The sequence below is a fragment of the Pseudorasbora parva genome, chromosome 6 (assembly GCF_024679245.1).
Source record: "Pseudorasbora parva isolate DD20220531a chromosome 6, ASM2467924v1, whole genome shotgun sequence".
In the NCBI taxonomy this organism is placed as follows: Eukaryota; Metazoa; Chordata; class Actinopteri; order Cypriniformes; family Gobionidae; genus Pseudorasbora; species Pseudorasbora parva.
The window spans coordinates 11790821-11818803 of NC_090177.1; the positions used below are offsets into that span (position 1 = coordinate 11790821).

The following is a 27983-nucleotide window of genomic DNA, read 5'->3' on the forward strand; positions in this document are numbered from 1 at the left end:
TTCGGCAGTGTAGGGGGCGGGCTTTAGATTCTAGAGCGCATTCTGATTGGACAGAAGATTTGATGAGTAAGTGAAGTCTGTGATGATGTCACCAAAATCTGAGATTCGTTTTAGCGCAAGTGGGAGACTGTAAATTTTGAATGCTTATATCTCCTAAATGCAAATGTTGTCATAGTTTTGGAACATACCAGCTTATTCATAACTTTAAGGCTAACACAGTCATACTAAAAGCTAAAAAACGTAAATTTTGATTTCAGTGGACCTTTAAAACAGCAGGGAAAAGTCTTCAACTACATTTTTACATAATTACGAATGCCTAACCATCGGAACAGCGTATGGTCAACCTGCAGCTACTCACCATCATCCAGGTAGGCCTGATCCAAGTTCTCCTGCTTGACCGTGACTCGTCCAGGAACACTGGTTCTCTGTTCTTCTGCTGAGGAACATCTCTGGGGCTCTACTTGGACAGGAGACAAAGACTTTTCTTTGGCCACTCTCTGGAGGAAGGGCTGCTGTTGGATGACTGTGGGGTAATTCTGGGGATGCTGGGGTGCCTGGGCTGGTTCCGGTGAACGGTTTGCCCCTGAAGCTTGGGGACCATGCGGGTTATAGCCCTCACAATAAATGATGTGCTGATGTTCTGGGGGTGGTGGCACGGGGGGATCTCCTCCTCTGAGCAGGTGGTGGTTGGTGGGAGAGAACTGGATAATTGAGGGATGCTGGTTGGAGGGATGTTGGCCACCCAGGTGAGAGGATTGGGCTGGGGAACCCGTGTGGACCAGAACTGAACGATGGGAGTCTGGCATCATAGCGGCTCCCGTCTGAGAGTAAATAGGACTGCTTGACAAGCTTTTTCCAGGACGGGAGTACATTATGGCTTGGCTCTGCTGCTGAAACCGGTGGTCCGGAGGGGAGACACCCAGGCGGACCTGCTGACAGGGGACGAGGCCAGGCACCAAGCCACTGTCTGGGGTGATGACCCCCCGAGGGTTATAGTACGGCTGGGGAGACACCCCAAGCATTTGCGACATGGAATAACCCATCCGAGCAGATTCATATTCATCCACCGGCTCTGTCTTAATAGACGGAACTAGGGAAGTAAAATGAGAGAATAACTATGATGGAGTATTCAAAGTGCACATAAACAATACTCAATATACTATATTCAAACAGGTACAGGAGTTAAAATACTCTGCGCACCTGGTAGAGGCGTGTAGGTGAAATGCTGAGGTTGACTGCGCTTCCGCTTCCCATTTATTACGTAGAAGTTGACTTTGACAGGATGGCAAATAGACGGGTCTCTGTATGGAGGCACCTCAATGAACAGCATGCTCTGTAAATGAGATAAAGAGTTTTATTGCTGTATCTATAGACAGAAGAGGACTGAATATAGACCTTCAGGAAGTACAGTAATTCATGTAATGCAAGTGCTGGACTTACTGCCTGACTTTTGTCTTTGTCAACTGTGGCTTCCAATTCCCAAATTTGCTGCCCATCTGGAATTAGAAAGATGAAAAAAAAGTTTGGTAATTAAATTTGGATTGCCTAAGTGAAGGTGAGATTAGTTAGGCTTCCATTATGCAATACCCATTCCAAAGCTCTCATTTCTCATTTAACAGTGAATAATTGATGTAGGCTTCTTAATGGCTAATTTATAAGAATTGAATCTTTGTTACTTTATATATAAACAAATTGTTTTGCATTACACTCATGCTTAATGTCAAAGTTCTTTCATCACTTGCTTGGGGAAATACAAGATTGGCCAACCATTCTCAATGTCACACACAGCTTCCTCCCCTTGTTCATAATGACTCAACTCTGTTTTGATAGGTAAAGTGGGTGATGAATTGTGGGTTCATCTGTCATATACATAGGTCACAGGGTACTTAAATACTTCCTCGCCTACAGACTGGTTCCCATACTGTAGAGATTGCATGTGGCACAAGGCAATCAGATTTCTACCTATTTCTACTCATGCACGGTTCTATCCCACACCCACTTCCTCAGACACTATGGACCTCATGTCTGGCAATCTGAGCATGAAGTGTATTTTGACTAAAGGCTAATTCATACTTCTGCATTGGACCTACACCATAGGCTATCTTGATGGTGTAACCCACATCGAGGCAAAAGCTGAAGAAGAATCAGCTTGTTGCGTACATTGTTGGAGAAGCAACAGCAGTGATGGTGGAAAATAGACAATGACTTTCGTTGCAGCTCTAGTTGTTAAATATCGAATAACAGATCAATTATAATTGCGTATGAGGAAATGCAATGCTATCACAGATTTTTTGGGGGGGAGGGGGGGTTGACATGAGGGAGGGGTTCTAGCAGACCAATCACAGCGCTTGCAGTCCATGTAAAATTGACGCGTTATACTTTTTTTTTGAGAGGTGCATGTCAGACTACACCATAGGCTACGCGTGCTACACAGTCTACTACGTAGTTTCGACAAAGAAGTATAAATCAGACTTTAGTGTGCTATTAAAAGCTATTGAACTCAAACCTCTCTCATCAACTTTATCTAAGACCAAATGATCTGAATTGTGTATCCCAAATCCCAAGCATCTTTACATAACAGCTCACACTGCATCTGTCTTCCATGTTTGAATTTATTCACAAATCCAAAAACCATAGTAATACAAGTAAACAACACATAGCAAAAAATATCTTTAAACCAGAACAGAAAAAAGCATTCCTACTGAATTAGTCATTAAACTAGGAACGATTTTGCTCCGTATCACAGCAGCATGTGGGAAACCCCTCGTTGGGTCTCAAATGAGAGACGTGTGGCTCGAATGAGTCAGCAATAGCAAGGGGGATTCCACACGCACTGCCAGGATAACGTCTTAAGACTACTTTATGATCCTATTGCTCCGTTTCACCCGCGACAGGTGATGAGTGCTTCTTCCTTGGCAGTTCTGTTTGTTTGCGCTTTGTTCCAAAGCTCCTTGCTCAGGATCCCATGGGATTGTTTTTTTATTTTCTCTTATAATTAGCCATAGAAGCTTTGCGAGTGGAAGCCCAGCTACGCATACAGAGCAAAATCAGCAAGAGCCAGCAAAACTCTAGCCAAAGACAGCTGTCTCCCATTTCAGAGGGATTTCACAGTCATAACGCTCCAGAACGCTCCGCCAGGATAAGAAACCCCCAAAACAAAATCAATGCTTATTTATGTTCTTACTTTTAGAGTAAAAATGCAGTAGCCAATCACATACAGTGGCCCCCAAAAGTATTTAAACTTTGAAGCCACTCTTAAAAATGAATGGCACTGAGAGATAAAAGATACAGCAGATTAAAAAAAAAAACTGAAAATAAATGCTTCAGGAGTAATATTTTTAGTTTGGAATATTGTTATAATTCAAAGACTAGCAGATTTCTTTGGTAACACTTTAGTATGAGGAACACATATTCACTATTAACTATTACTTTTGCCTCTATAAACTCCGAATTTGCTGTTTATTTATAGTTAGTAAGGTAGTTTTTGTAGCATTTAAGTTTAGGTATTGGGTAGGATTAGGGGATGTAGAATAATCTCATGCAGAATACAGAATTAAATGTGCTATATAAGTTCTAATAAACAGCCAATATCCTAGAACTATGAATGTTAATAAGCAACTAGTTAATAGTTAATAACTGAACCTTAAAATAAAGTGTTACCATTTATTTTATTAAATATTTTCATTGAAATGTGTGCATGTGCCACCTTTTTGGTTCGACGTTATCATCTATTTAAATGACATTTAATGCAAAAGTGAAGTGTGTACCACTCTCTCTGTGTGTGTGTGTGTGTGTGTGTGTGTTATAAAGAATGTTTTTGCTCAGGTGACCAAAATGTCTGCCCAGTAGAGAACAGTTTTGTTCAGCGACAAAACATATTAGAGGGAACATTGAACACAACTATGACTTGAGCAGGATGTTTCTCAGTGATACACTAATCAGTTTGACGTGCATTATGACAAACCCGACTCCAAAAAAATTGGGGACACTTACAAATTGTGAGAAGAAAGGAATGATTTACACAATAATTTACAATAATTTAAATCTTATAAACTTATATTCTATTCACAATAGAATATAGATAACATATAAAATTTTCAAAGTGAGATATTTTGAAATGGCTTGCCAAATATTGGCTCATTTTGGATTTCATAAAAGCTACACATTTCAAAAAAGTTGGGAAAAGACGCCTGAAAAGTTACATCATAAGGAACAGTTGGAGTTGCTTAGGTCAATTGGCAACATGATTGGGTATAAAAAGAGCCTCTCAGAGTGGCAGTGTCTCTCAGAAGTCAAGATGGGCAGAGGATCACCAATTCCCCCAATGCTGCGGCGAAAAATAGTGGAGCAATATCAGAAAGGAGTTTATCAGAGAAAAATTGCAAAAAGTTTGAAGTTATCATCATCTACAACGCGTAATATCATCCAAAGATTCCAAGAATCTGCAACAATCTCTTTGCATAAGGGTCAAGTCCAGAAAACCATACTGGATGCATACTTTTAGACGGCACAACATGAGCTCAAGAATCTGTCCAGAAAACATTTTCGGTGAGTGTTTTGTGAATCTCACATTGTTTTGAACGTAGTCAGTAATAGGACGTGTTGGAGGGTTGGACAAAAAACGACAGCAGATCAGAGTCGATTATACCATTAACATTTACATTCAAAAACGGCTATATTACACACTGCATGAAAGGGGATATTCGATAAAAACATAATAGGGGCGCTTTAAGTGTGCAAATACTTTGCTTGAAAGCACTATATATATATTATAGTCATTTACGGGTGTGTGTGTGTGTGTGTGGGGGGGGGGGGGACCTTGAAAAAAATATCAAAAAGTTACCTAAAACAGGACTTCGTGAATCACAGCACTTTTCTGATAGACTAAACACATTAGCCTCAACCAGGCAAGCACACATAATAGATTAACAAACAGAATTTTGCATTCTACCAAAACAAACAAAACCTAGTAGACACGTTGCTTACATCAATAAAAGACAATGTAAACAGCAAGAGAAGCAAATGTGAATAGGTGAAAAAATAAAAAAAGTAAAAAATAAAGCAGCAACGGGAACTCTGAAGGTTGAAGGAGTACTTTCTAATCACACAGCTGTGACTGGATTTTATTTGCAAGCAAAACTGCCGAGTGCCACCTGTCCGAGGCAAAAAGCAGCATCAATAAGAGCAAGTAGTCATAGCACACACACACACAATCCATCTGCCGCTTAGCATGCATGAAAGAGCACAGTGTGTGGGAGTGCCATAACAATGACACCTGCAGGCAAAAGGCTCTGCCACCAACACCACTACAACCTCTAAAGACACATTTGATTCACTAGATGCATTTCTTGTAAGTCGGTTGACTTTCTAGCCTTTACGGACATTTCCCTCTTCAAGATCTGATCAAAATCAATATGCGGCTTTTGCAACCCATTTAACTTTCATAATGTAATGCTTTTCCCAATGCAACAGGAGATTCAGTGAGGAAACACTGGAAAAAATGGGGAAAAAATTATACTACGGAATATTCAATATTGTGCAGTTTTATGTACTTATAAAACATTTACAATAAGACCAAAATAATATACAATATAATATAATATATACATAAATGATTATGTTATTGATGAAAATAAATGGATAAAAAAGGTTTCTTTGTAAAAAGATGGAGAATGGTTAACATATGAACAGCTGGGATACATTTGGTTTTTTATTTAAGGCTTTTGCTACCGCAGATTCTAGAAAGCATTTTATTGGACAGAAATTGTATGCGTATGATGATATCATGATCACTAGAGATGCACCGATGTATTGGCCGCCAATATTTATCAGCCCATTTTTGATCAATTTAAAACCATCGATAAAAACCATCGGTTTATTAATTAACCGCATGAAGACACTGAGCTGTATGACGACTGTTTGCATAATCCAATGTTTTTCTCTGGGTAAAATAAAATACTTGCTAAAAAAATGTAGCAAGTAAAAAAAGGAGTGAAATCTCCACAAAATACAGCAGGGCTCAACAATAAGGACTGTCAGTGTGAATGGCACTTGGGACAATTGACGGAACTCTCACTGTCCCAATCAGGCCAGTACTGCGAATTTAAATATTCAAGCTCAATAATTCTAAGTTCTCTTTTACCTCTAATTCACACAAAATTCTATCAAAATGCCCATATTGGCAAGTATTCTTGTATACAAAGTTAGTTGAAATCAGTAAAAAATAACTTAAAATTAACAAACTGTTGAGAAATAAAACGCTTGTGTACCAGTATATTGGATCCGTGCAGCTCTTCTTAAAGTGACAGCAGCTTAATATTCCTGCTGCTTGATGTTAATCAAACAACAAAAGACAAAAAAAAAAAAAAAATCACTCACTACTCCTAAATAAATAACTTGGTTACACTTTATTTTACAGTATGTATACTTTCAATGTACTTACAGTGTTCCTACACACAAAAGTAGTGTAGTGTAAGGTAACTACTACATGGGTTAAGTTAAGGTTTATGCTGCGTTCACACCACACGCGAATGATGCGATTCGCGCGAGTGATTTACATGTTAAGTCAATGCAGAGACGCAAATAGGCATTCTGCGGCGCGATTCGCGCGAATGAGGCGGCGCAAATGGCACGATTCGCGCAAATGACGCAGCAATGATCATGCGAATTGAGCGCTTTGAACGTGTGATTCGCGCGAACCGCGCAAAACACGCGAATCGCTCAAGTTGAAAAATCTGAACTTTGGCAGATATTCGCACCGCGTTAACCAATGAGGAGCCTGCTTACTGCTGTCACGTGGTGAAGTGCCGGATGGGAAACCCATAGGGGAAACCCCGAGGCCAGAGTAATTTAAAAATACTACTGTATTGTGTCACAAAATGTAGTTTTAATAGTTTTTCAGGCGAGAATGTAGTTGTTTAAAGCTCAAATATGTGATTTATTTATTAAGAGAGCTCCTATTTGAAAATTTGATCTGGTGTTTTCGGAGGTGTGAGACCCAGGCGATCACCGGAGCTCAGAGCTCATCAACCCCGGTGAGAGCAGCCTTAACTCGGCTAGTCCTTCTGCCGACTGCCGCTGCCTGGCAGAAGCCCATCCCATGACGCGAATTTGCGTCTGTTGTGTAGTGAATGTCACACGCGAATGAAGCGAATTTTTACGCGCGAATGAAGCGATTTATTCGCGTCATTCGTGTGCGGTGTGAACGCAGCATCAGAGGTATGTTCAGGTACCTAGTACCTAGTTAGTTTACATACATAGTATGTTCATGTGAAACAGGATTTATGTACATTTAATTTATACAATGAAGAATATATTTTACTTTTAATTACTTTTAAAAAATCTAGACCTACCTGAAAAATACTGTTTATTCCACATGCATTTATGTTGGCCTGTTAAATGTTAAATGGATCCAATCCATGTTCAATACAAATTATTTTATGATGCAGCAATAAACTAGCTATAGTATACCTCAATGCATGTGTATCTGAAATGTGACCCTGGACCACAAAACCAGTCATAAGGGTTTATTTTAATTTGTTTGAATTTATACATGAATAACTAAGCTTTCCTTGATGTATGGTTTGTTAGGATATGATAATAATTGGCTGAGATACAACTATTTGAATATCTGGAATCTGAGGGTGCAAGAAAATCTAAATATTGAGAAAATTATGTTTAAAGTTGTCCAAATGAAGTCCTTAGCGATGTATTTTACTACTAATAATATATTTTTATATATTTATGGTAGGAAAATGACTAAATATCTTCATTAAACATGATTTTTGACAAAAAAGAAAAATCTATAATTCTGACCCATACAATGTATTGTTGGCTTTTGACTGGTTTTGTGGTCCAGGGTTGTTCACTAAAATCGGTATCGGACAAAAAGAATCCTAACGTGCATCCCTAAATGTTACTGCTAGTTAATTTTCCCGGAAATGAAAGGCATTTTAAATGCTTATGTCTGCTAAAAGTTAAACGTCTAAAAGTTGCTAAAAGTCACTATCAAATTAATGTAAAAATAATAGTGAAAACAGAGAAAGACAGGTGTATCAATCTGATAGTAAAATTGGAACCTGGTAAGAATCTACGTAGATGAGCCGTTGTACTGTTTGTACATAAAGCTGACACTGTATTATGATCTGAAATCTAAAACTTCATGCAAATGTGAGTGAAACAGATTAGAGAAGGTCACAATTCAAATGAAAGCCTTATGGTCTTTTGCAGTCCACTGTCATTCATAAAGTTCACTGATTTTGAGTTTCACTGAAACAGAGTTTGAGTGTGTCTGCAATTACATAGTTTTATCATCTGTTTACTTCATTCTGTCATTTTCAGATCAAACTGTGACTCATGAATATGGAAACAGATTGAGAAAACAACCATTTCATGGAACACTTTTTGTCCTGTATGGATAATGTTTGATCAAATATGGCAGACAAAAGAAAGAAAAAAACTACATACAGTGTGTTTGTCACCCAACACAAAGGCGACACACTCTTCAACAAAAGCGCCACCCGCACACTGAAAGGACAGTGAAGCTTTGCCTCTTATCTCCAAACTAATGCAAATTGTTGATGGTAAATTGCCTGCGTAATATGCTTCTCAATGTGATTCAGCAAACAATAAGCACAAAAACATGTGCCATAGCGACAGTAGACATGAAAACAATAAGAGTGTAGCATGAATAGAAAAAGAAAAAAAATTGAGGTCTGATATTAAAAACATTGCTCTTTGGATTTTTTGTTAGCTTTGAGGTCATCTATATGCTAGAGTACTCACAAACATTGACACAATTCACTTTAAGCAGATAAACATATACGGAAAGAATTGTTAAGTCTTTCTTTCCAGGTAAATACAGATTAATAGCATACAAGATTTTGTTGAATAAAATAAAAAACCTCCCGATAAATTATAAATATGACCTAGCCAAAGCAAATCATAGTGCATGTGTTTCTTTGCTAAACTTACTGCATTTCCTTCCCCAAGCTTTAACTGGTTGCAATGAAATTGACTAAAATTAAAAGTCCAAAGTACAGCATCAAGCGTCATTTCACTGAGCTTTATTAAAAATAAAGAAAATATTCAAAACGTGGAAATAGAGTGTCTAATGTGTTTATTGATAAAGTGTTTATCGGTTAGGGTTAGGTTTCACAAAAACCTAGGGTACGGCATGATTCCTTCTGGGCTCTGGCCATAAAACAACATTCCCAAGTAATCATATTATATCTAAACAAAATCCCCCATACTAAAAGAATGGGCTGAGTCCACGGACATGCACAGACTTAACAACAATACAAAATAAATGACAATTCTGAAACAGCCCTAAGCCCACACTGTGTCCTAACCAGACGCGGCACATCTGTATCTTTTCCATGTTAATCAGTTTTTTGTACTAACCAGCCACAATGACAATACGCGACAATTCTATTTCTATTTCTGCTGCGTTACGGCTGGAACAACATACAGAGTACGACAAAGATAATCTCAGGTGCTGATTATGTGCTTTAGACCTATTTAATATTATAAAAAGATTTGAAAAGAACACAGACACTTTTTTGGGACTTTATCTTAATCACCGTATACCCCAGAGTCAGATAATACATAATAACAGTTTCAATACATAATAATAATGTTAACACAGGAAGAAAATTGTGAAGGAATTTCCCAGATTGTACCTCATAATTTACACATAAAATGTGGCATAAAACATACACATTTCACATGTTCACTGCAATACTAAGCAGAAGATCAGTCTTTCAGCACTTACCATGAGTCTTCTCCATGAAGATCACCTTTGAATCTGCACTGAAGTTCTGGCCGGTGAGAATCATCTGCTGGCCTCCAAGAACCGAACAAGCATCCATGTCCTGCTTTTCTACCATGGGCAGCTCGTGGGCAGACCTCTGGGCTATAGAGTCAAACAGTGAGAGATAATAGAGAATGAAGATGATTGGACTGAATTAAATGTCACAGGTTTGAACCATAATAAGAGAGGCCCATGAACTGGACAGTTGCTGAGACCAATATTGCAATTGTTCCCTTGAGCCACTTTACCCCAGCTTGATCCACGACTTATTGATTCTGCAATCAATAAGTCACTTTGGATAAAAAAAACTGTCAGCTTAATGGCCATTAAAATGTTTCCCAAAAGACACTTAACCTCAGGTTATTATAGGATGATTAAAATAAAATGATTTTATATATATATATATATATATATATATACACACACACATAATTTTATTTTGTGTGTGTGTGTGTGTGTGTGTGTGTGTGTGTGTGTGTGTGTGTGTGTGTGTGTGTGTGTGTGTGTGTGTGTGTGTGTGTGTGTGTGTGTGTGTGTGTGTGTGTGTGTGTGTGTGTGTGTGTGTGTGTGTGTGTGTGTGTGTGTGTGTTTGTGTGTGTGTGTGATACATCATATTATTCTAGTAAGTCATACGAAGATATAAAAATTTAGCTCCGGGGATTTATGCAATTTATATTTGCATTGGAATTAAGAGGCTTTTGACTAGGAAAATTAGGTAAATTTCCTTCAGCCAAATTGACTTTAAGCCGCCATGCAAACAAAAAGGCAAGATGATCTGGCATGTTAAACACCCTCTTTATTTACTCTAGGCTGAAGGAGTATTAAATCCTGTTACACAAGATTATGAAGTTTGTTGTCAAGATATTAAGGACATGCACTCATTAAACTTATCTGGGATTTAATATCCGCAACAGCAACTGTGATTAACACAAATACGAGTGACATTTGGACAGACGTGTGGCGTGCTGTAATCTAAATGAACGAAGCGTCCGCTCTACTCTTAATATAATTCAGCTTGCTACCTGAGAACAGAGTGCGATACATCTGTAAATGTCTGTAATGATATCTCAGTGCCTGACAGAAAAGATTTAACTTCCTAATACAGAAATAGTGGGTTGGTGAGTTTATCAGGAGCATTATAAATTCATTCCTCTTTTGGTCCGTTTAAACTTGGTTTGCATCAAACGAAACCTAACCGAGGAGGAAGCAGAGCAACCAGAGAGAATGACATGCAAGACAAAGCCATCTGATATCTGATAAGAGCAAGACAAATATTCACATATACTTAAACAGATATTACAACATTCAGCCGCCAAATCTTTCAGGTTTAAGCCACAGAGAAAGAAACATAGAAAGTAAATAAGTAAAATTTTATTTTGATATTGATTTTAAGTACTCAAGTACTCAATTGTAAGTACCTACAATTTACTTTGAGGTGCTATTATCCTTCTTCTTTTTTTTTCTTTTTTTTTTACATTTTCCAAGTTCTTCATTGTGTAATGTTGCTGTTCGAGCATACAAAAGCTCTGCAAAGTTACAATTCCTGCGCAAGGTAAACGCATGTAAAGTGGGCGGGGCCTGGTTGAGTTAGTATTGTGTTTAAACTTGTATTGTTAAAATCAGACCACATTGCGCTTTTCAGAAGGAGATGCTTCATTGAGACAGGAACTAAACAGAGTGTATAATGACAGACTGGGAAGAGAGGAACTGCAACAATGTCAAATATGTGAAAAAAATATGTTTCTTTAAAGGAAATGTATGTAAGAAATGTATTTCAATGAATCATAAAATGGCCCTGATATGTCACTAGACATTAAGAAATCATGTTCATTTCAAATACTTATATCACTGACAACGGTAGTCCGGCCAGGATATTGTCATTTAAAAGTTGTTGTTGCAGCCCTCAACTGATGTTGGCATGTTGTGTTTTGGCCTGAAGCTCCGCCCTCCACCTATCGACCAATCACGAAATCAGTAGTGTTTCGGCATCCAGGTTGCCAGATCTGCTCTAGTTACCACAGCTGCAGATACAAACGTGCCTGCTGGATCCGGCAGCCTATCTGGCAACCTCGAGTCAGGGGGAGGGGGAGAGGGGATACACTGCTCTACAGTAATTTAAAAGTGATTGCAGTACCAGTTTTGGCCACAATCTTACATACACTTCCTTTAACATTCAAGCATGAAAACCTATTCTAGTCGACCCAAAAACAAGACGTTGAAAAAGGACATAATAGGTCTCCTTCAAGTCTAACTTTACTCACAGCATTCAATGGGATGCGAAGCAGCTTGCAGAGACACATGTTGGCCTCCTTGCTGGGGAATATGAATACGGAATACCAGTCGAACACGCGTGTTTTTGCGCCCAATGTCCGTCTCCCCCTTCCGCAGCTCAATGTCTGCATTCCGAAGCTTGAGAATCCCAGCACAATCAATTCTGAGAAGCATTAAAAAGCCAATGTTACTGTGTACATTTAAAACAAAACCAAATATCTGAACGAACCATCATCCATAAAGTGGAAGGCTCACATTGCTTTCATATTATTCTTTGGCTCAAGAGGAATTTCCAAGACTTTGGTGTTGTTGAGGATCTTCTCGTAACTGGTGGTGGTGACGGTCTTGCCGGTAATGCGATGGACCTGATAGAAGGCGTGAGGCTTCAGGATGCGCTCGTCTGCCGTGCCAATAAAGATCTGCAAACCAAGCGGCTCCTTGCCCCTGTATCCACGCAACTGCAAACAGAAAAGTGCAAGGAGACATATTTTATTAGCATGGTTGAATGTTAAACCAGATCATTTGTAGTTTACGCTCTGTGTCACTAAGTCTCTTATACCCAAAGCTGCATTTATTTGACCAAAAATACAACAAAAGCAGTGACATTGTGAAATCTTATCACAATTTAAAATACCGGTTTTCTATTTTAATACATTTTAAAATGTAATTTATTCATGTGATGCTTTTTCAGCATCATTCATCCAGTCTTCAGTGTCACATGATCCTTCAGAAATCATTCTAATATGTGGAAGACATGACTTTTTCATGTATAACACAGCGTTTATATAAGTGAATAGTGGCCGCACTAGTCACTTATATAAACGCTGTGTTATACATCAAAAATCTGTTTTAGCTTTTAACTGTTTTCACAGACCTGCTGGAAACATTAGCATCTCCGGAAACCTTGAACACAAGCCAGAAGGGTGTGCAGTCTGCAAACATCTCTTCACCGATTTATCTCCTCAAACTCTACAGGAAACCCATGAGTCACTCGCAAGCTCTGACTGTGGCAAAGTCTGTGGCCTGTGTCCTTCCAGTGTAAGTTGACTGATCGGCAAAGATAAATTCTTACATTCAAACTGATTGAGTCAGGTATGGCAGTCAGGAAATCATACAGTATTAAACGCTGAGGGACATCCACAGTGGCTGAGTGCAAAAATGGTTTATGCACAATTATGCAGATGAATGTAAAAATGGCAAAAATGCATCTTAGTTTGTGTTTGAATTCCTGCACTGAAGGTTCATAATTCCGAAGGGCTTTCAAATCCTGTTCGACACACAGGCAAATGGGTCATATTTTCATATGCAAAACATGGCATGTCCAATAAGAAAAACAACTGTGGCCTTCTCATTTTGTTGTAGATGAGTGAGATAATGTGCACAACAAAACAGGGTTTATCTACCTTACAACTAAATATATTTCACAAAGTCCTTTGGAGAACATAATTTAAGGATAAATGGCTTTGTGCAGGAAAAGACCAGTATTGATATAATATGAGGGTGAAAAAGCTACTTGATAATTTAGCGAGCTTAACTTTTCTATTGAAACAACTTGAGGTTAACTAATTAACCCCTAAATAACTAAATAACCTCTGAATTATAGATAAATGCATTGCTTTAAGGGCACTTTGATGACAAAGCAATGATGATATCTGCAAACACTAAAGTTTTCAGGCCACCTTTACTTGGTATTGAACCTGCAACCCATATAAATGGCAATTCATATCGTTGAAAATCCCGAACTCACTTAACTTTTCTGTGTTGACATACACCATATTGCCAAAAGTATTGGGACACCCCTCCAAATCATTGAATTCAGGTGTTCCAATCATTTCCATGGCCTAAGAAATATAAAATCAAGCACCTAGGTCTGCAGACTTTCTTCTACAAACATGTGAAAGAATGGGTTGCTCTCAGGAGTGAATTCAAGCGAGGTACTGTGAAAGGTTGCCACCTGTGCAATAAGTCATGAAATCTTCTTCTCACTGCTAAATATTCCACTGTTAACTTTTAGAGGTACTATAAAGTGAAAGCAGTTTGAAACAACAGCAACTTGGCCACGAAGTGGTAGACCATGTAAAATCACAGAGAGGGGTCAGCACATGCTGAGGTACACAGTGTGTAGATGTTGCCAACTCTCTGTCAACATTAAGACAGGCAGCTACAGAGCTAAAGTGCATAGAGAGCTTAATGGAATGGGTTTCCAAGACCGAGCAGCTGCATCCAAGCATTACAGCACCAAGTGCAAAGCAAAGAGTCAATTGCAGTGGTGTAAAGGAGGGGTGTGCACGAATATTTGAATAGTCGAATTTCCAATCTGTAATTAATTTTCGAAAGCTAAAAATACTATTAGAATTTTACTGCGTTGATTTGCTGGCTGTAAATGCAGTGGATCTACGAGAAATCCCTTTTAATCTCGCAGTCATAACTAAATCCACTGGGTGGCGCTGTGGAGCGGGTATTTACGTTGATTTGATCACATAATGTCGTTGTCTGCCTCGCGATGTTTGGAATTAGATGACAATTGAAAAAAACGTATCTTACAAAAGAGTTACTTTTGAAAAAATCAGTTAATGAAACTGAGTTATCATAATATCACCATAACAACGAGAATCACATGGAATAAAAACACCAGTGGAATGAGGAAAGAGTCCATCACTGCGTTCACGAGTGCGGGTAAGCGCATCTGTACCCCGAGTGAGGGCGAGATAACTTATGATAGCAAAAATGTTGTTGAGACAAATGCTTCCTTTAAGTTTCCTCGAGGGTTTAAAACCAGAAAACACAAAGTGCTTCACTTAAACTTCACTTAACTGTTATCTTTGTCTCTGCAACTTCTGTCAGTGACACGTTTTCTCACCTGATAAAAATCTCATCATCCAGTAATATTATCGTTTCTCTCAACATGAAAATGAGAAACAGTACAAACACGACAAGGACAACCATATACTGACTGATATAAGATAAATGTGTTGTGTATATTGCCTAATCATAAGCTTGTTTAGAAATGGTGACGACATGTTGATAAAAAAAAAATTCTCTCTCAATTTTCTCAAAATTTAAATAAATTAATATTCGAATATTCAATTTTTATAAACCCAAATATTCGAATACAGAGGAAAGGAGTAGATGGAGGCAGATGATTCACTGTGACGACCCCTGAAGGGAACAGCAGAAAGAAAAAGAAGAAGATTCGAATACAATATTTTGGGAAAATGCCTAGTGTAAAGCACGCCACCACTGGACTCCAGAGCAGTGAGACATGTTCTCTGGAGTGACCAATCACACTTCTCTGTCTGGAAATCCGTTGGACAAGTCTGGGTTTGGCGGTTGTCAGGAGAACAATACTTGCCTGACTGCATTGTGCCAAGTGTAAAGTTTGGTGGAGGGGGGCTTAAGGTGTGGGGGTTGTTTTTCAGGGGCTGGCCTTTGTCCCTTAGTTCCCTTGAAAGGAACTCTTAATGCTTCAGCATACCAAGACATTTTGGAGAATTTCATGCTCCGAACTTTGTGGGAAAAGTTTGGGGATAGTCCCTTCTTGTTCCAACATGACTGGACACCAGTGCACAAAGCGTCGGTCCATAAAGACATGGATGAGCGAGTTTGGAGGAACTTGACTGGCCTGCACAGAGTCCTGACCTCAACCTGAAAGAACACCTTTGGGATAAATTAGAGCAGAGACTGCGAGCCAGGCCTTCTCATCCAACATCAGTGCCTGACCTCACAAATGCGCTTCTAGAAGAGCGGTCAAAAATTCCCATAAACACACTCCTAAACCTTGTGGAAAGCCTTCCCAAAAGATTTGAAGCTGTAAAAGAGTGGGCCAACTCCACATTAAACCCTACAGATTAAGAATGGATGCCATTAAAGTTCATGTGCATGTAAAGGCAGGTGTCCCAAAACTTTTGGCAATGAAGTGCATTTCCTACTGAAAGTTTAGGGCATGGCATATCGAATGTCCCACTTTTGTTAAATGACTAACAGCTTTAGAAACAAACAGATTGTATGATAAATGAAAGCATTAGGCACTATCAAAATTAACACATTTCAGCACTTCTATTGCAAGTCACTGATGATAGAGAAAGATGGGCCATCGCTACTATGGTCTCATTTTGTGATTTCCTGAAAATATTCAAATTACCATGACCAGACTGCACAAGCAGAGCCATGTGAATACTGCAAGCAGATGACATAAAAACGCATGTAACAAATTTGATGTGCAAAAAAACGCGTCTACATCGGAAGGAAGTGTGCAGAAACCACAGAGCATGAAGATGCAGCTAAATTTACTCTGAGTTCAAAAGCACTGTAAGCAGGGCATCTGTTAACACTACAAATTCAAATTTGATGGACAAAAGTGGGTAAAAAAAAACTATGTTGCATGAGATATGGGGGTTGAAATGTGTGCCTTTGAAGCATAGCAGACAGTACTAGGTTTAGTAACAGTACAGTAAACTGATCTTTAATTGGCTCTTTTTAAGGGAACATTAATAAGTCAACATCTGAGTAAGACCAATCATAAATTAGATGTCTTTAATATCTCTATTTCTTCTAGGCAGCAGTGAGATTAAATGGAGGGCAAACTGACACGTCTCTGGCTTCTCAGACGTTTCCAGTTATGGGTGTAATGCATTACAGTAATTAATTACTGCAATTTAATAATTTCTCTCTTGAAAAGGTAAAGTAATGAATTACTCTTAATTTTTCTGTAATTGAAGTAGTTACTTCTGACGTAATAGACTATAGAACAATTTTACATGAAACAATAGTGAATTGAACTTCAAAATTATTAAAAAAAATATGCCATCCAAGTTTTTTTTTTCTAATATCACAACACCTACGAAACATATTACATGCAAAATGTCACATTTTATCCTAAAATAAATATATAAATAAAACATAAATAATATATAGATAAAACATAAAATAAATAAATAAATAAATAAATAAATAAATAATAAATAAACAAATAAAGCATAAATAAATAAATAAATACAACATACATGAAACCAATATAACATACACAACTAAAATAAATAAATAAAACAAACACATAAAACATAAAACAAACAGCCATAAGTGAAATAAATAAATAAGCACATAAATATAATAATGTAATAAATAAATAAAACAAATAAAACATGCATAAAACAAATAAACAAAATGATGAAATATTTGTTTTAACGTGTAACTGAAACAGCATATTAATATTAATAGTAATAACTTTTTAATAATAACAATGTTTAATTGATTATGACAGCCGAATTCTATAAATAGTGTCATTCTGCATGAAATATCTCTTTAAGAAACAGGTGAGTGAGTCGGGTATGAGAGCTGGGCCTCATGAGGTGGGTAAACACGGCCGTTTCCATGGGCCATCTGAGAACCTGGTTGCCATGGCAGCTGGCGAGCAGTGAGTCAGTCGTGAGGTCGGAAAAGTAAAGTAGAGGAAGGAGCGGTCCTGAGTAACTCCCCGCCACGTGATTGGCCAGCGACGGGCTGCGCTGACCACAGCGAGCGCCAGGGAATGGAAAGCATTAAACATTTTGGCTTTGCCAAGGCAGTCTGCAATCTTTACCAGAGAGCTGACATCGGAAGGATGCTGGCCGCTCCGCTAACAAGACCATTAAAAATGGTTTACACTGAGAGAGCAAAAAGCAACAAGAGGGCTTTCACATAAACTGTTACCAAAGCAACATCAAACTTTAAGTGGTAAACAAACTGAGCAATATCATGTGTCTTCAGAACACAGCTGCCATTACTGCGTCTGTAAAACCCCTGGACAAACAAAACTTCCTAAAGAGTTTCTAGCAGTAAATGAAAATAAACGGCAACACCTCCTGCTGTAAAACCATGAAAAATAACAATCCATTTATAAAATAAAACATGAGAATAAATAACACAAATATAATACATTAAAATAAATCAATGGACAATAATTAAAATAAAAAAAACAATTAAGTAATAAAAATAAAAATATGAATTGATCAAATAAAATGAAAAAACAAATAAATGTAAAGACTAATTAATATAATAAATCAAATCAAAAATCAAATGTGACGAAATAATTAGGATTCAAGATCTGAACTGTAAGCATGGGCAATAGCCAACGTGAAGCTCGTCTTAGCATGCACTACTAATGAAAGAGTGCGTTCATTTGTGTAAGGGGGTGGATAAAAACCCGGACAGCACACAGAAGAGCAGATGGACATTTTCATAGCCCTGACCTGAGGCAAAATCACCTCACGCTGCATAATGACTAGGAAATACCTTCACACGCACGTCTAGAAGACAGAACGAACACCCACCTGGACCACAGGGTGACCTCCGGTAGGGGCTTTGACCGCCCCTCGGCTGCCCTCGGTCTCATAGTGGGCTCTGTGGTGGGGTTTGGGCTGCACCTCGATGTGGAGCTCGTACTGATCGGTGCGGCTCGGCAGGGGCCACTCCAGGGGGGGCAGGGAAGCCACGGGGATGCTGGGAGAGATGAAAGACTATAGTCATGCTCATTTGCTTCCGATTTGTTGCATGAAAAGAGCAGCAGGTGCACAAGCCATGGAGGGCTTTGCAGAATGTGTCACCTAAGACTGTGTGGCAGACACCAGATCAAACTACACACAACTAATACTTGTTTATCAACTTGAAATTGTTAAAGGGATAGTTCACCCAAAAATGAAAAGTTCACCCCCGTTGCTCGTGTAATGCATGTCAATGGGGTCTAATACTAATAAGATCCCATTGACATGCATTATACGAGCAACGGTTGGAGTTACACATGTTAATTTGTGTTCTGCTGAAGAAACAAACACACCTACATGTTGGATGCCCTGGGGGTAAGCAGATAAACATCACATTTTCATTTTTTGGTGAACTATCCCTTTAAGTTTAAAACAAGTTTTGGGTCAGTTAGATTTTCTTTCCTTTTCTTACTTTTTTTTTTAATCTATAATTTTTATTCAGCATGGACACATTAAACGAATTAAAACGGTCAGTAAAGACATTTATAATGCTACAGAAGATTTCTATTTTTAAAAATTGTTATTTTGAACTTTCAAAGAAAGATTTAAAAAAAAGTACATCATGATTTCCACTAAAATATGAAATGGTTTTCATAATTATTAATAATTATTATTATTAATAATTATTATTTATCTATATCTATTTATTTATCTATATCTTTATCTATATTTTATTATTAATAATTCTTATTATTAATAATTCTTATTATTAATAATAATAAGAAATGTGTGTGACACTGAACTTCTGGAGTAATGATGCTAAAAAATACACAGAGACCAATTACATTTTAAAATGTATTCAAATAGAAAATAGTTATTTTAAATTGTAATAATATTACTGAATTTACTGTATTTAAAAAAAAATCAGTTTGGTGAGCATGAGACTTTTAAACAGTAATGTACATTTTCCAGATTTTTTTTTTTTTTTTACATTTATAGATTATATGCAAAGTTATTGGCCGGTGCTTAGCTTTGATATCAACAAATAATAGATAAGAGAAACAGGATTAAGAAATAATTTTTATAATGTTTTTTTTTTCTTCATTAAATTGTATTTTGATATGCATTATGTGCATATCGGTCATCAATGACCCTACTTTCTACAATGTTACTGACACCCGGTGTACATTGAAAAGACTTTAATTGTAATTATAGACATATTTTATCAATCTGTAGTGGTGACAAAAGGCACATCATTATTTTATTAATTTCTAATCAAAATTGTCACTCTTTAAGCAAATCCTGCACAGAAAGAAAATGACAACAATATTTCACCTGCATATGCCAGACACCAGCTGTTTAGGCCAGATTTGAGGGATTACGAAGAAGGGTTCAGAGCCAGGTTTGTTCTTCCCATCCTGGTCACATGACACCAGATAACTCTCGGCGTGGTTGTCTTGGTAGAGCGGGTAGGCCTGCTGGTTAGTCTTCACGATCTTGGTTGGAATGGAGCTAGCTTGGCCAACGGCGAACCCATTCATGGACCCTGAGATGTTATTTGAGCCATAATGGCCGACGTGATGCTCTTCGTGGCCACCGTGGGGTGACGGGCTGCGTGATCGGGCCGCCGGCACAAGGTTGGGGTTCCTGTACATCTCGTAGGTGCGTTTGCATAGAGGGGAGGTGGACCGCGAGCCGGGCCGGGGGGAAGGAGAGCGCGGCCCCGCACAGCCGTCCTCGGCCAGGCTGGTTCGTGGAGAAGTGCCCGGACTGGTTCGAGGGGAACCCGTGTGGACGCCCTGAAGTCGCGGGCAGAGATCTCCAGTCGCCTGGCTGCTGTTGGGCGAAACGCAGGGCGAGTTCCAGGGCGAGAGGTTCTCCGAGTGCCAGGAGGTGGATGAGTTGCTGCTGGCGGGACTCAGGCACTGTGGCTCCCGGTAGGCCAGAGGATCTTGACCGGGCACGGTGAGCCCGGGACTGGGGCTGGTGTTCACGAGATGGTTCTGGAGGGAGTCTCGGCCATGACTATAGTGCTCGCGGGAGGGCGTAATCTCAATCCGGGGGCTCAGGGCCTGGCTGTTGGGTCTGCCGTACTCCAGATAGTTCTTCGCCTCCAGCTGATCGTAACCAGAGAGAACTTCAGCGTTGACCTCTGCGTAGGAAGACGCACACGGCCTGATGCCGTACGGTGAAGCTTCCACCAGAGGATAGGAGAGGCTGGGAGGAGAGATGAGATCTTTGTCGGAGGAGATGCTTTGCTCATCTATAAACAAAAAGACACAAAGTGGGTAAGAGTGTCCAAAAACTCGAACACTGCTGTCTCTGTCTACTATTTAAAGGGGACCTACTATGCCCTTTTACAAAGTCTTGATTTTGTTTTTGTGGTCTGCTAGAATATGCTTGAAAAACACATTCTTTTTCACATATTTGACATTGTTGCAGCTCCTCTATTTCCAGTCTGTCAGTAACGCTCTGATTGGTTCATGTCTCTATGAAGCCCCTCCTTCCAAAAAGTGCAATGTCCTCTGATTGGTCGACTTGATTATTGAATTTGTTAGTGGTCAATCGCTTAAAGTGGGTTTTGGAAATGTCATGTCCATTAAAGGGATACTCCACCGGTTTTTCATATTAAACTATGTTATTCCCTTAACTAAGACGAGTTGATACATACTAGGGCTGTTAATATTAAATATTAAGCAATGTATTCGAATATATTCGAAAATATCTACGACCCACCCCTCATTTAAATTAAAAAAAACGGACACTGCCGTAACGGAGATTCAATCACAAATGCATTAACAGTCTGATAGTCATAAACAGGACTTAGGCCACAGCCTGTATGAAAAAATAAATTGTTAACTTAATGTTTAAAACAGCAGGTTATCAACTTAATCGATATGAAGAGCCACTATACAATCATCACAGCTTTCAGTTTGTCTACCGCATCAGACGTCGACGCCGTCCTCTCCAGCAGCTGAATGTGATTACGGATGCCATAGCAACTCTCAACGGCCACCAGGACTTATACGGTTTTATAAAAGCTATTTATGTGTTGTAAAGTGTAATAATCATCTCAGAAAAAATTAATTCTAATGTCAGGCGCAGTTGAAGTAGTTGATTGTTTGCTCACATGGGTAGGTTTAGGGACAGTGTCATTATGCCAACATTATCTTCATAACTTCTTACGAAATAAACAGTTTATCCCTCAGAAAAATTTACTTTCGTTTTGCTCAAATGCTTGGTGCATGGGAGCGCGGCGTACGTCATATAAGGATGCACACTCAAAAGTAATCCGGTCAGGTCGTTTACATGGTGAAATGTTTCGTTTGATCGATTCATGAAAAGGTTTATCCCACCCATCTCAAAACGATTACAATTTCATTCAGTTTGGGCATTTTTATTCCGATTGAGGTGTTTATATGGAGCATTTTCATTCAGATTTGCGCTACATGGCACTTTAAAAACCGGATCGCTTATTTATAGTTCGATTACGGATACTTCACATCATGTTCGAATGCATGTTCGAATATCGAATAAAAAGTGACAGCCCTAATACATACCTCTCTCTATCAGATCGTCACCGCGCGCCAGAGAGATTAAGTGCACACACTTAATCTCTCTGACGCGCGGTGACGATCTGATAGCATTTAGCTTAGCCCACTAAGCCCAGTTCATTCACTATGGTACCAAACAGAGATCAAGTTAGAAGTGACCAAACACCTCCACGGTTTCTCTATTTAAATACAGTTACACGAATAGTTGAACGACCAAGTATGGTGACAAAAAAAAACGTGGCGCTTTTCTAAGCGGATTAAAAAGAAGAACTATAATGTATGGCGGAATAGCACTTCTGAGAGTACTTTGACTCGGCGCAGTAAAAAGTCTCGCCTGAAAAATCCTCCCTCACATCTCCCTTTCCCTCTCTCTTTTCCGTCAATAGGAGGAGAGGATTTTTCAGGCGTGACTTTTTACTGCGCCGAGTCGAAGTACTCTCAGAAGTTCTATTCCGCCATACATTAAAGTTCTTCATTTTAACCCGCTTAGAAAAGTGCCACGTTATACTTGGTTGTTCAACTGTTCGTGTAACTGTATTTAAATAGAAAAAACGTGGATGTGTTTGGTCGCTTCTAACTTGATCTCTGTTTGGTACCATAGTGAATGAACTGGGCTTAGTGGGCTAAGCTAAATGCTATCAGAATGTCACCGCGCGTCAGAGCGATTAAGTACACATACTGAGATGAGAGAGGTATGTATCAACTCATCTTAGTTAAGGGAATAACATAGTTTAATATGAAAAAGCGGCTAAGTAAGCCGAGTTTCAACACAACTAACTAACTCAACCAGGCCCCACCCACTTGCCCGGCCTTGGGTGGGAATTATTTAAATGAAGAATATGAATTCATGAAAGAAAACTCAAGATTCTATTTCTTGTTTCATTTAGTTCAAAAACGCTGATATAGAGAATAACACCCGCTTTTTAACTCTGCAGGCCTTTTCATCTTAAACAGCAACATTAGGCTAAACACTAAAAAGTGAAAATGTAAAAAAGCATAATAGAACCCCTTTGAAATAAGTAGTGGTATGATGTATGCTAAACATTTCAAAGACTGCTGTCACATAACAATATATTCTGCAAGTGGTGCTCAATAATACACTTTTTCAGTGATGTTAAAACGTTGACGTTAAAAATACTTTGAACAAAAGTATTCGTTTAAAATGTATAAGCCATTTAAACATTACACACTTTGATTTGATTCAAAAATCTGACAAAAAAGTAAAAGATGTGTACTTGACGGCTGTAATGAAGAAAATAACTATCCATGACACATTGCGAATGACAATCGAAATTAAAAATAATAGATAAATATGAAGCTATTGATTTAAAGATGTTGATTAGGTATAAAATTATATATTTTCCATTTATTGCAAAATATGAACCCAAATACATAATTCGCAACATTTAATTGAAAGAGCTAACTGACGTAATTTACTTGTCGCAGTTCTCTGATTGGTGAGAATCTCTGTAGTTTATGTAAAACAGATTTTTATCAAGAATTATGATTGAAATAATGCAGGCTGAAACCATCAATTACCTAGCCTAGAAATCTAGACGCACCCTAGCGGCAGCAAATCTAATCTGCCCGCGAGTGTCGTCTAGCAACTCTCAATACCCTTCTGAGCTGTAATCCCCTAACTCTTGCTGGGCCAATCACATCGTTTATAGAGTCGGTGGGCGAGTCCATAATGACGATACTAGTAAACACAGAAACTGGCGAGCGGCGGTCTTTCAAATCAGCTTTGACCGCGACTCTGGAAGGCTTGGAGTTAAAGGGATACTTCACTGCCTTTTCATATTAAACTATGTTATTCCCTTAACTTAAACGAGTTGATACATACCTCTCTCGTCTGAGTGCGTGCACTTAATCGCTCTGACACGCAGTGACGATCTGATAGCATTTAGCTTAGCTCCCTAAGCCCAGTTCATTCACTATGGTACCAAACAGAGATCAAGTTAGAAGTACCAAGCACCTCCACATTTCCCCTATTTAAATACAGTTACACGAGTAGTTGAACGATCAAGTATGGTGACAAAATAAAACTTGGCACGTTTCTAATCGGATTAAAAAGGAGAACTATAATGTATGGCGGAATAGCACTTCTGAGAGTACTTTGGCTCGGCGCAGTAAAAAGTCCCGGCCGAAACATCTTCCCTCACATCTCCCTATTGACAGAAATGAGAGAGTGAGGGGGAGGTGTAAGGAAAGATGTTTCGGCCGGGACTTTTTACTGCGCCGAGCCAAAGTACTCTCAGAAGTGCTAATCCGCCATACATTATAGTTCTCCTTTTTAATCCGATTAGAGAAGTACCACGTTTTATTTTGTCACCATACTTGATCATTCAACTATTCGTGTAACTGTATTTAAATAGGGAAAAGATGGAGGTGTTTGGTACTTCTAACTTGATCTCTGTTTGGTTCCATAGTGAATGAACTGGGCTTAGTGAGCTAAGATAAATGCTAACAGATCCTGTGTCAGAGAGATTAAGTGCACGCACTGAGACGAGAGAGGTATGTATCAACTTGTTTAAGTTAAGGGAATAACATAGTTTAATATGAAAAAGCGGTGAAGTAACCCTTTAAGGTTTTCTCTGAGAAAAGAGCAAAGAACGGCACTGAAGTCATTCCTAAAAAGGGAAGATGTGTTCGAAATTTTGCCGACCGGATAGGACGAATGTTTCATCTATCATTGAGCTCTGTTTCACTTTCGTTGCTCTGGTTGGTTGTAGCGCTATCCTATCGCATGCAGAGGGAGTTTGAAAGACAACCGTTTATCCCGCCCCTCGGATTGAGCCCTGTCAATGGTGAGTTTCCAGACCAAACATCTTATTGTGGGTCTGGCTTGTCAGGCTATCAATTACCATCAATTAACAACAATTAACAACTTTGTAGGTCACAGTATGCTTGTCTTTAAAGGGTTATTCATTATTATTAAAAATCAGTTACTGAATTAATAGGATTTTTTCTCATAGTTCATTTCATCACAGTGGAAATATTGCTTTTGTATACTACACATTTTGAGAAATCTAGTCATTCATTCTATAGAAAATTGGCATTCTATTATTTATCACATGTCCTATTTTGGTACTTATAATTTTGTGTTCAATTTCAAATATTGAAGGCTAACCATCACAAAGAAAACATCCAAACTTCATAACATGTTAGCTAGCTGTCAATTATCATAAAAAAATATTAAGAAAGTGTGTATTAATCAAATGATCACATACTGACTGATTGGGTTGGTGAATGCTACTTTGAGGAAATCTACTTTGAGTTAATCTAAGAAATGAATTACATTTCCAAACTGTCCTTCTGCTGTCCGGGACGAGATCTTCCCCTGTCATTTCCATCATAACCAAATTTGAAATGTTTTTGGAGAAATATAATTGTTGTCTAAAATATCTGGTGTGATGGTAATGACAGCAAGCGTTGTGAACAGTGATTATTTGTTATTAAAATATATAAGATATAAATCACAAAATAATTAAAAACTTTTTAAAATAGAATAGGCTATATAAACAATAATTAGATAATAATTAAAAAATAGATTTTAATATCACTATATCCTATATATTATTAAATATAACATTTTAAGGTATTATAAGGCTATTAAATGAAATCATATGCACATACTGTATTTCATGTTCTAAACAATAGTTTAAACCTCATTATGCTGATCATTATATTCTTCATCACACATTTTATACAGAAGTTTAGTGAAACAAACCTTGAAGTCCCGTGGGGTTTCCATACTCAAAAAGATATTCAAACTCCAGCTCATCCTGACAGTTCACCTGACTGAGCTCCTCCGCCAGCCCTAACGCAGTCTTATCGCCGTAAAAAGAGCTCATCTGTCTCAATCTGATTTATTTACACCACAGCAACTTCATAAACGTGTCGAGAGAACGCCGGCTGTTTTACACGCTGATAATACGAGCACCCAAACGCATGAATGAGAAACGAACGACAGACGTGCGATAGTGCAAGTTCGACTTCCGCCTTAAACTTCACTCACACCCCCGGGTACTCTACCGGCGGCGGAATCAGCTTCCAGTGAACAGGACGCGTTCCGAAAGGACGCAACGGAACGAACAGGACGCGTTCACAGCGTCGCGTCGCTTGTGTGTAGGCTAATACAGTGACAGTTTAAGAAGGATTGTCTCCGTGTGTGTGTGTGTGTGTGTGTGTGTTTGTTGTAGTATAGGTAGTACAATACATCCTGTCAATCAGAAGGATGTCAGAAAATGGATGACACGCGCCTCCTGTTGACAGACACTATAAGAACTGCGACAGCAAGAGCAACGAACTCTCGACAACTGCTCAACATCTCAACTTCCTCCCGTAAGAACTGCTGCCCCCGGGTGTTCATCACCACACAATGAGCAAACTCACTTCTAACTTCTGTTCACTTTTAAAACTTTATTTGCCTATTTTTCATAGCCTAAATATGTAAATTACTACCTTTCCTCTTTCTGACCCTTTTAGACAATTCAATGATATTTTGACCTGGACTTTTCTATCTATCTATCTATCTATCTATCTATCTATCTATCTATCTATCTATCTATCTATCTATCTATCTATCTATCTATCTATCTATCTATCTATCTATCTATCTATCTATCTATCTATCTATCTATCTATCTACCTACCTACCTACCTACCTACCTACCTACCTACCTACCTACCTACCTACCTACCTGTCTGTCTGTCTGTCTGTCTGTCTGTCTGTCTATCTATGTCTATCTTCCTCAAAACATCTATCTATCTATCTATCTATCTATCTATCTATCTATCTATCTATCTATCTATCTATCTATCTATCCATCCATCCATCCATCCATCCATCCATCCATCCATCCATCCATCCCTGTCTGTCTGTCTGTCTGTCTGTCTGTCTGTCTGTCTGTCTGTCAGTCAGAAACTGCATTTTGTAATTTTACCTTGTGGTCACTTACAAAACTTAGTTGTCTATTACACAAATACTTATTACTTCAACCCACTTTCTGCTCATGTCAGACGCCTCGATCCCATTCTGACCTGTGGATGGTCTTTTTGGGGAGGGAACTACACTGGAAAAAGACTTGCAATCTTATTCCAGACAAATCCACACTCTTATAGACCGAAATGACAGAATGTGATTATTTACACAGTGGCAGTATCTAGGGTTATAAAACATTACCTGAAGTTTCCATTGCAGCACGAACTACGAATAGCCATTGAGTCTGAATTTTATGTAACTAGTGATATTCGATACTCACGGTGAGTCATACGCAATGAGACTGACATTTCATGTTTTGTGCATCGCAGACAATGACATTTCAGGCATACTGTTTAATTAAACCCAAGTGCACCTGAACGACTCCATCTCTTCCCACTGAATAAACTCACATTACAAGGCATCAGTAACTTGCCATGTGCCTGAGAAATAAAAGCAACTTAATATCAACATATGCACAATTTGTTAACACTGAATAATGTTAAACAAGCATTACAAGTTCTTTCATTTCAAAATGAATATTTTAAGAGCAGCATAAATGATTGAATATTGTTTGAGAGTTCCCTCATGATGCAATTACTACTGTACTATACTGTACATTGGTATACATTACAAAAGAGTTCATGCAATTTACATTGAGTCTAGCATTCAAATCAACAGTTTTGGCATAAGAAAGCATTAAAAATCAAATTATTGATTACCAGTAATTCACAACACTTCAGCACGCGCCATCCATACCTTGATCCATCGACCTCATGCTGTGGTAGTGCATCAGTCTCCAAGACTCTCTAAACATTTGGAAAATATACAAAAATTTACCAGTCAAAAAAGAGCCTTTCCTTAAAGTTCATAGCAGAAAAAAATCTGGATGAAGAGGTGATAAAGCT

At 38.5% G+C, this 27983-nt stretch overlaps 1 protein-coding gene across 2 annotated transcripts in view; it reads right to left on the minus strand.

The window, feature by feature from the left end:
• nfatc2a (nuclear factor of activated T cells 2a) overlaps positions 1-27983 on the minus strand; it is a 40514-nt gene extending 12531 nt beyond the window's left edge. The window contains exons 1-9 of one of the 2 annotated variants that reach the window (XM_067445632.1): positions 27835-27983; positions 19876-20803; positions 18391-18559; positions 12338-12540; positions 12073-12245; positions 9773-9913; positions 1441-1496; positions 1201-1333; positions 359-1090 (exon numbers count right to left, since the gene is read on the minus strand). In XM_067445632.1, the coding sequence (XP_067301733.1) occupies positions 359-1090; positions 1201-1333; positions 1441-1496; positions 9773-9913; positions 12073-12245; positions 12338-12540; positions 18391-18559; positions 19876-20803; positions 27835-27892 (2593 nt within the window). In that variant the 5' untranslated portion in view covers positions 27893-27983. Of the gene's footprint in view, positions 1-358; positions 1091-1200; positions 1334-1440; positions 1497-9772; positions 9914-12072; positions 12246-12337; positions 12541-18390; positions 18560-19875; positions 20804-25824; positions 26121-27834 lie in introns of those variants that run through there. The other variant, XM_067445631.1, reaches the window with a different exon arrangement.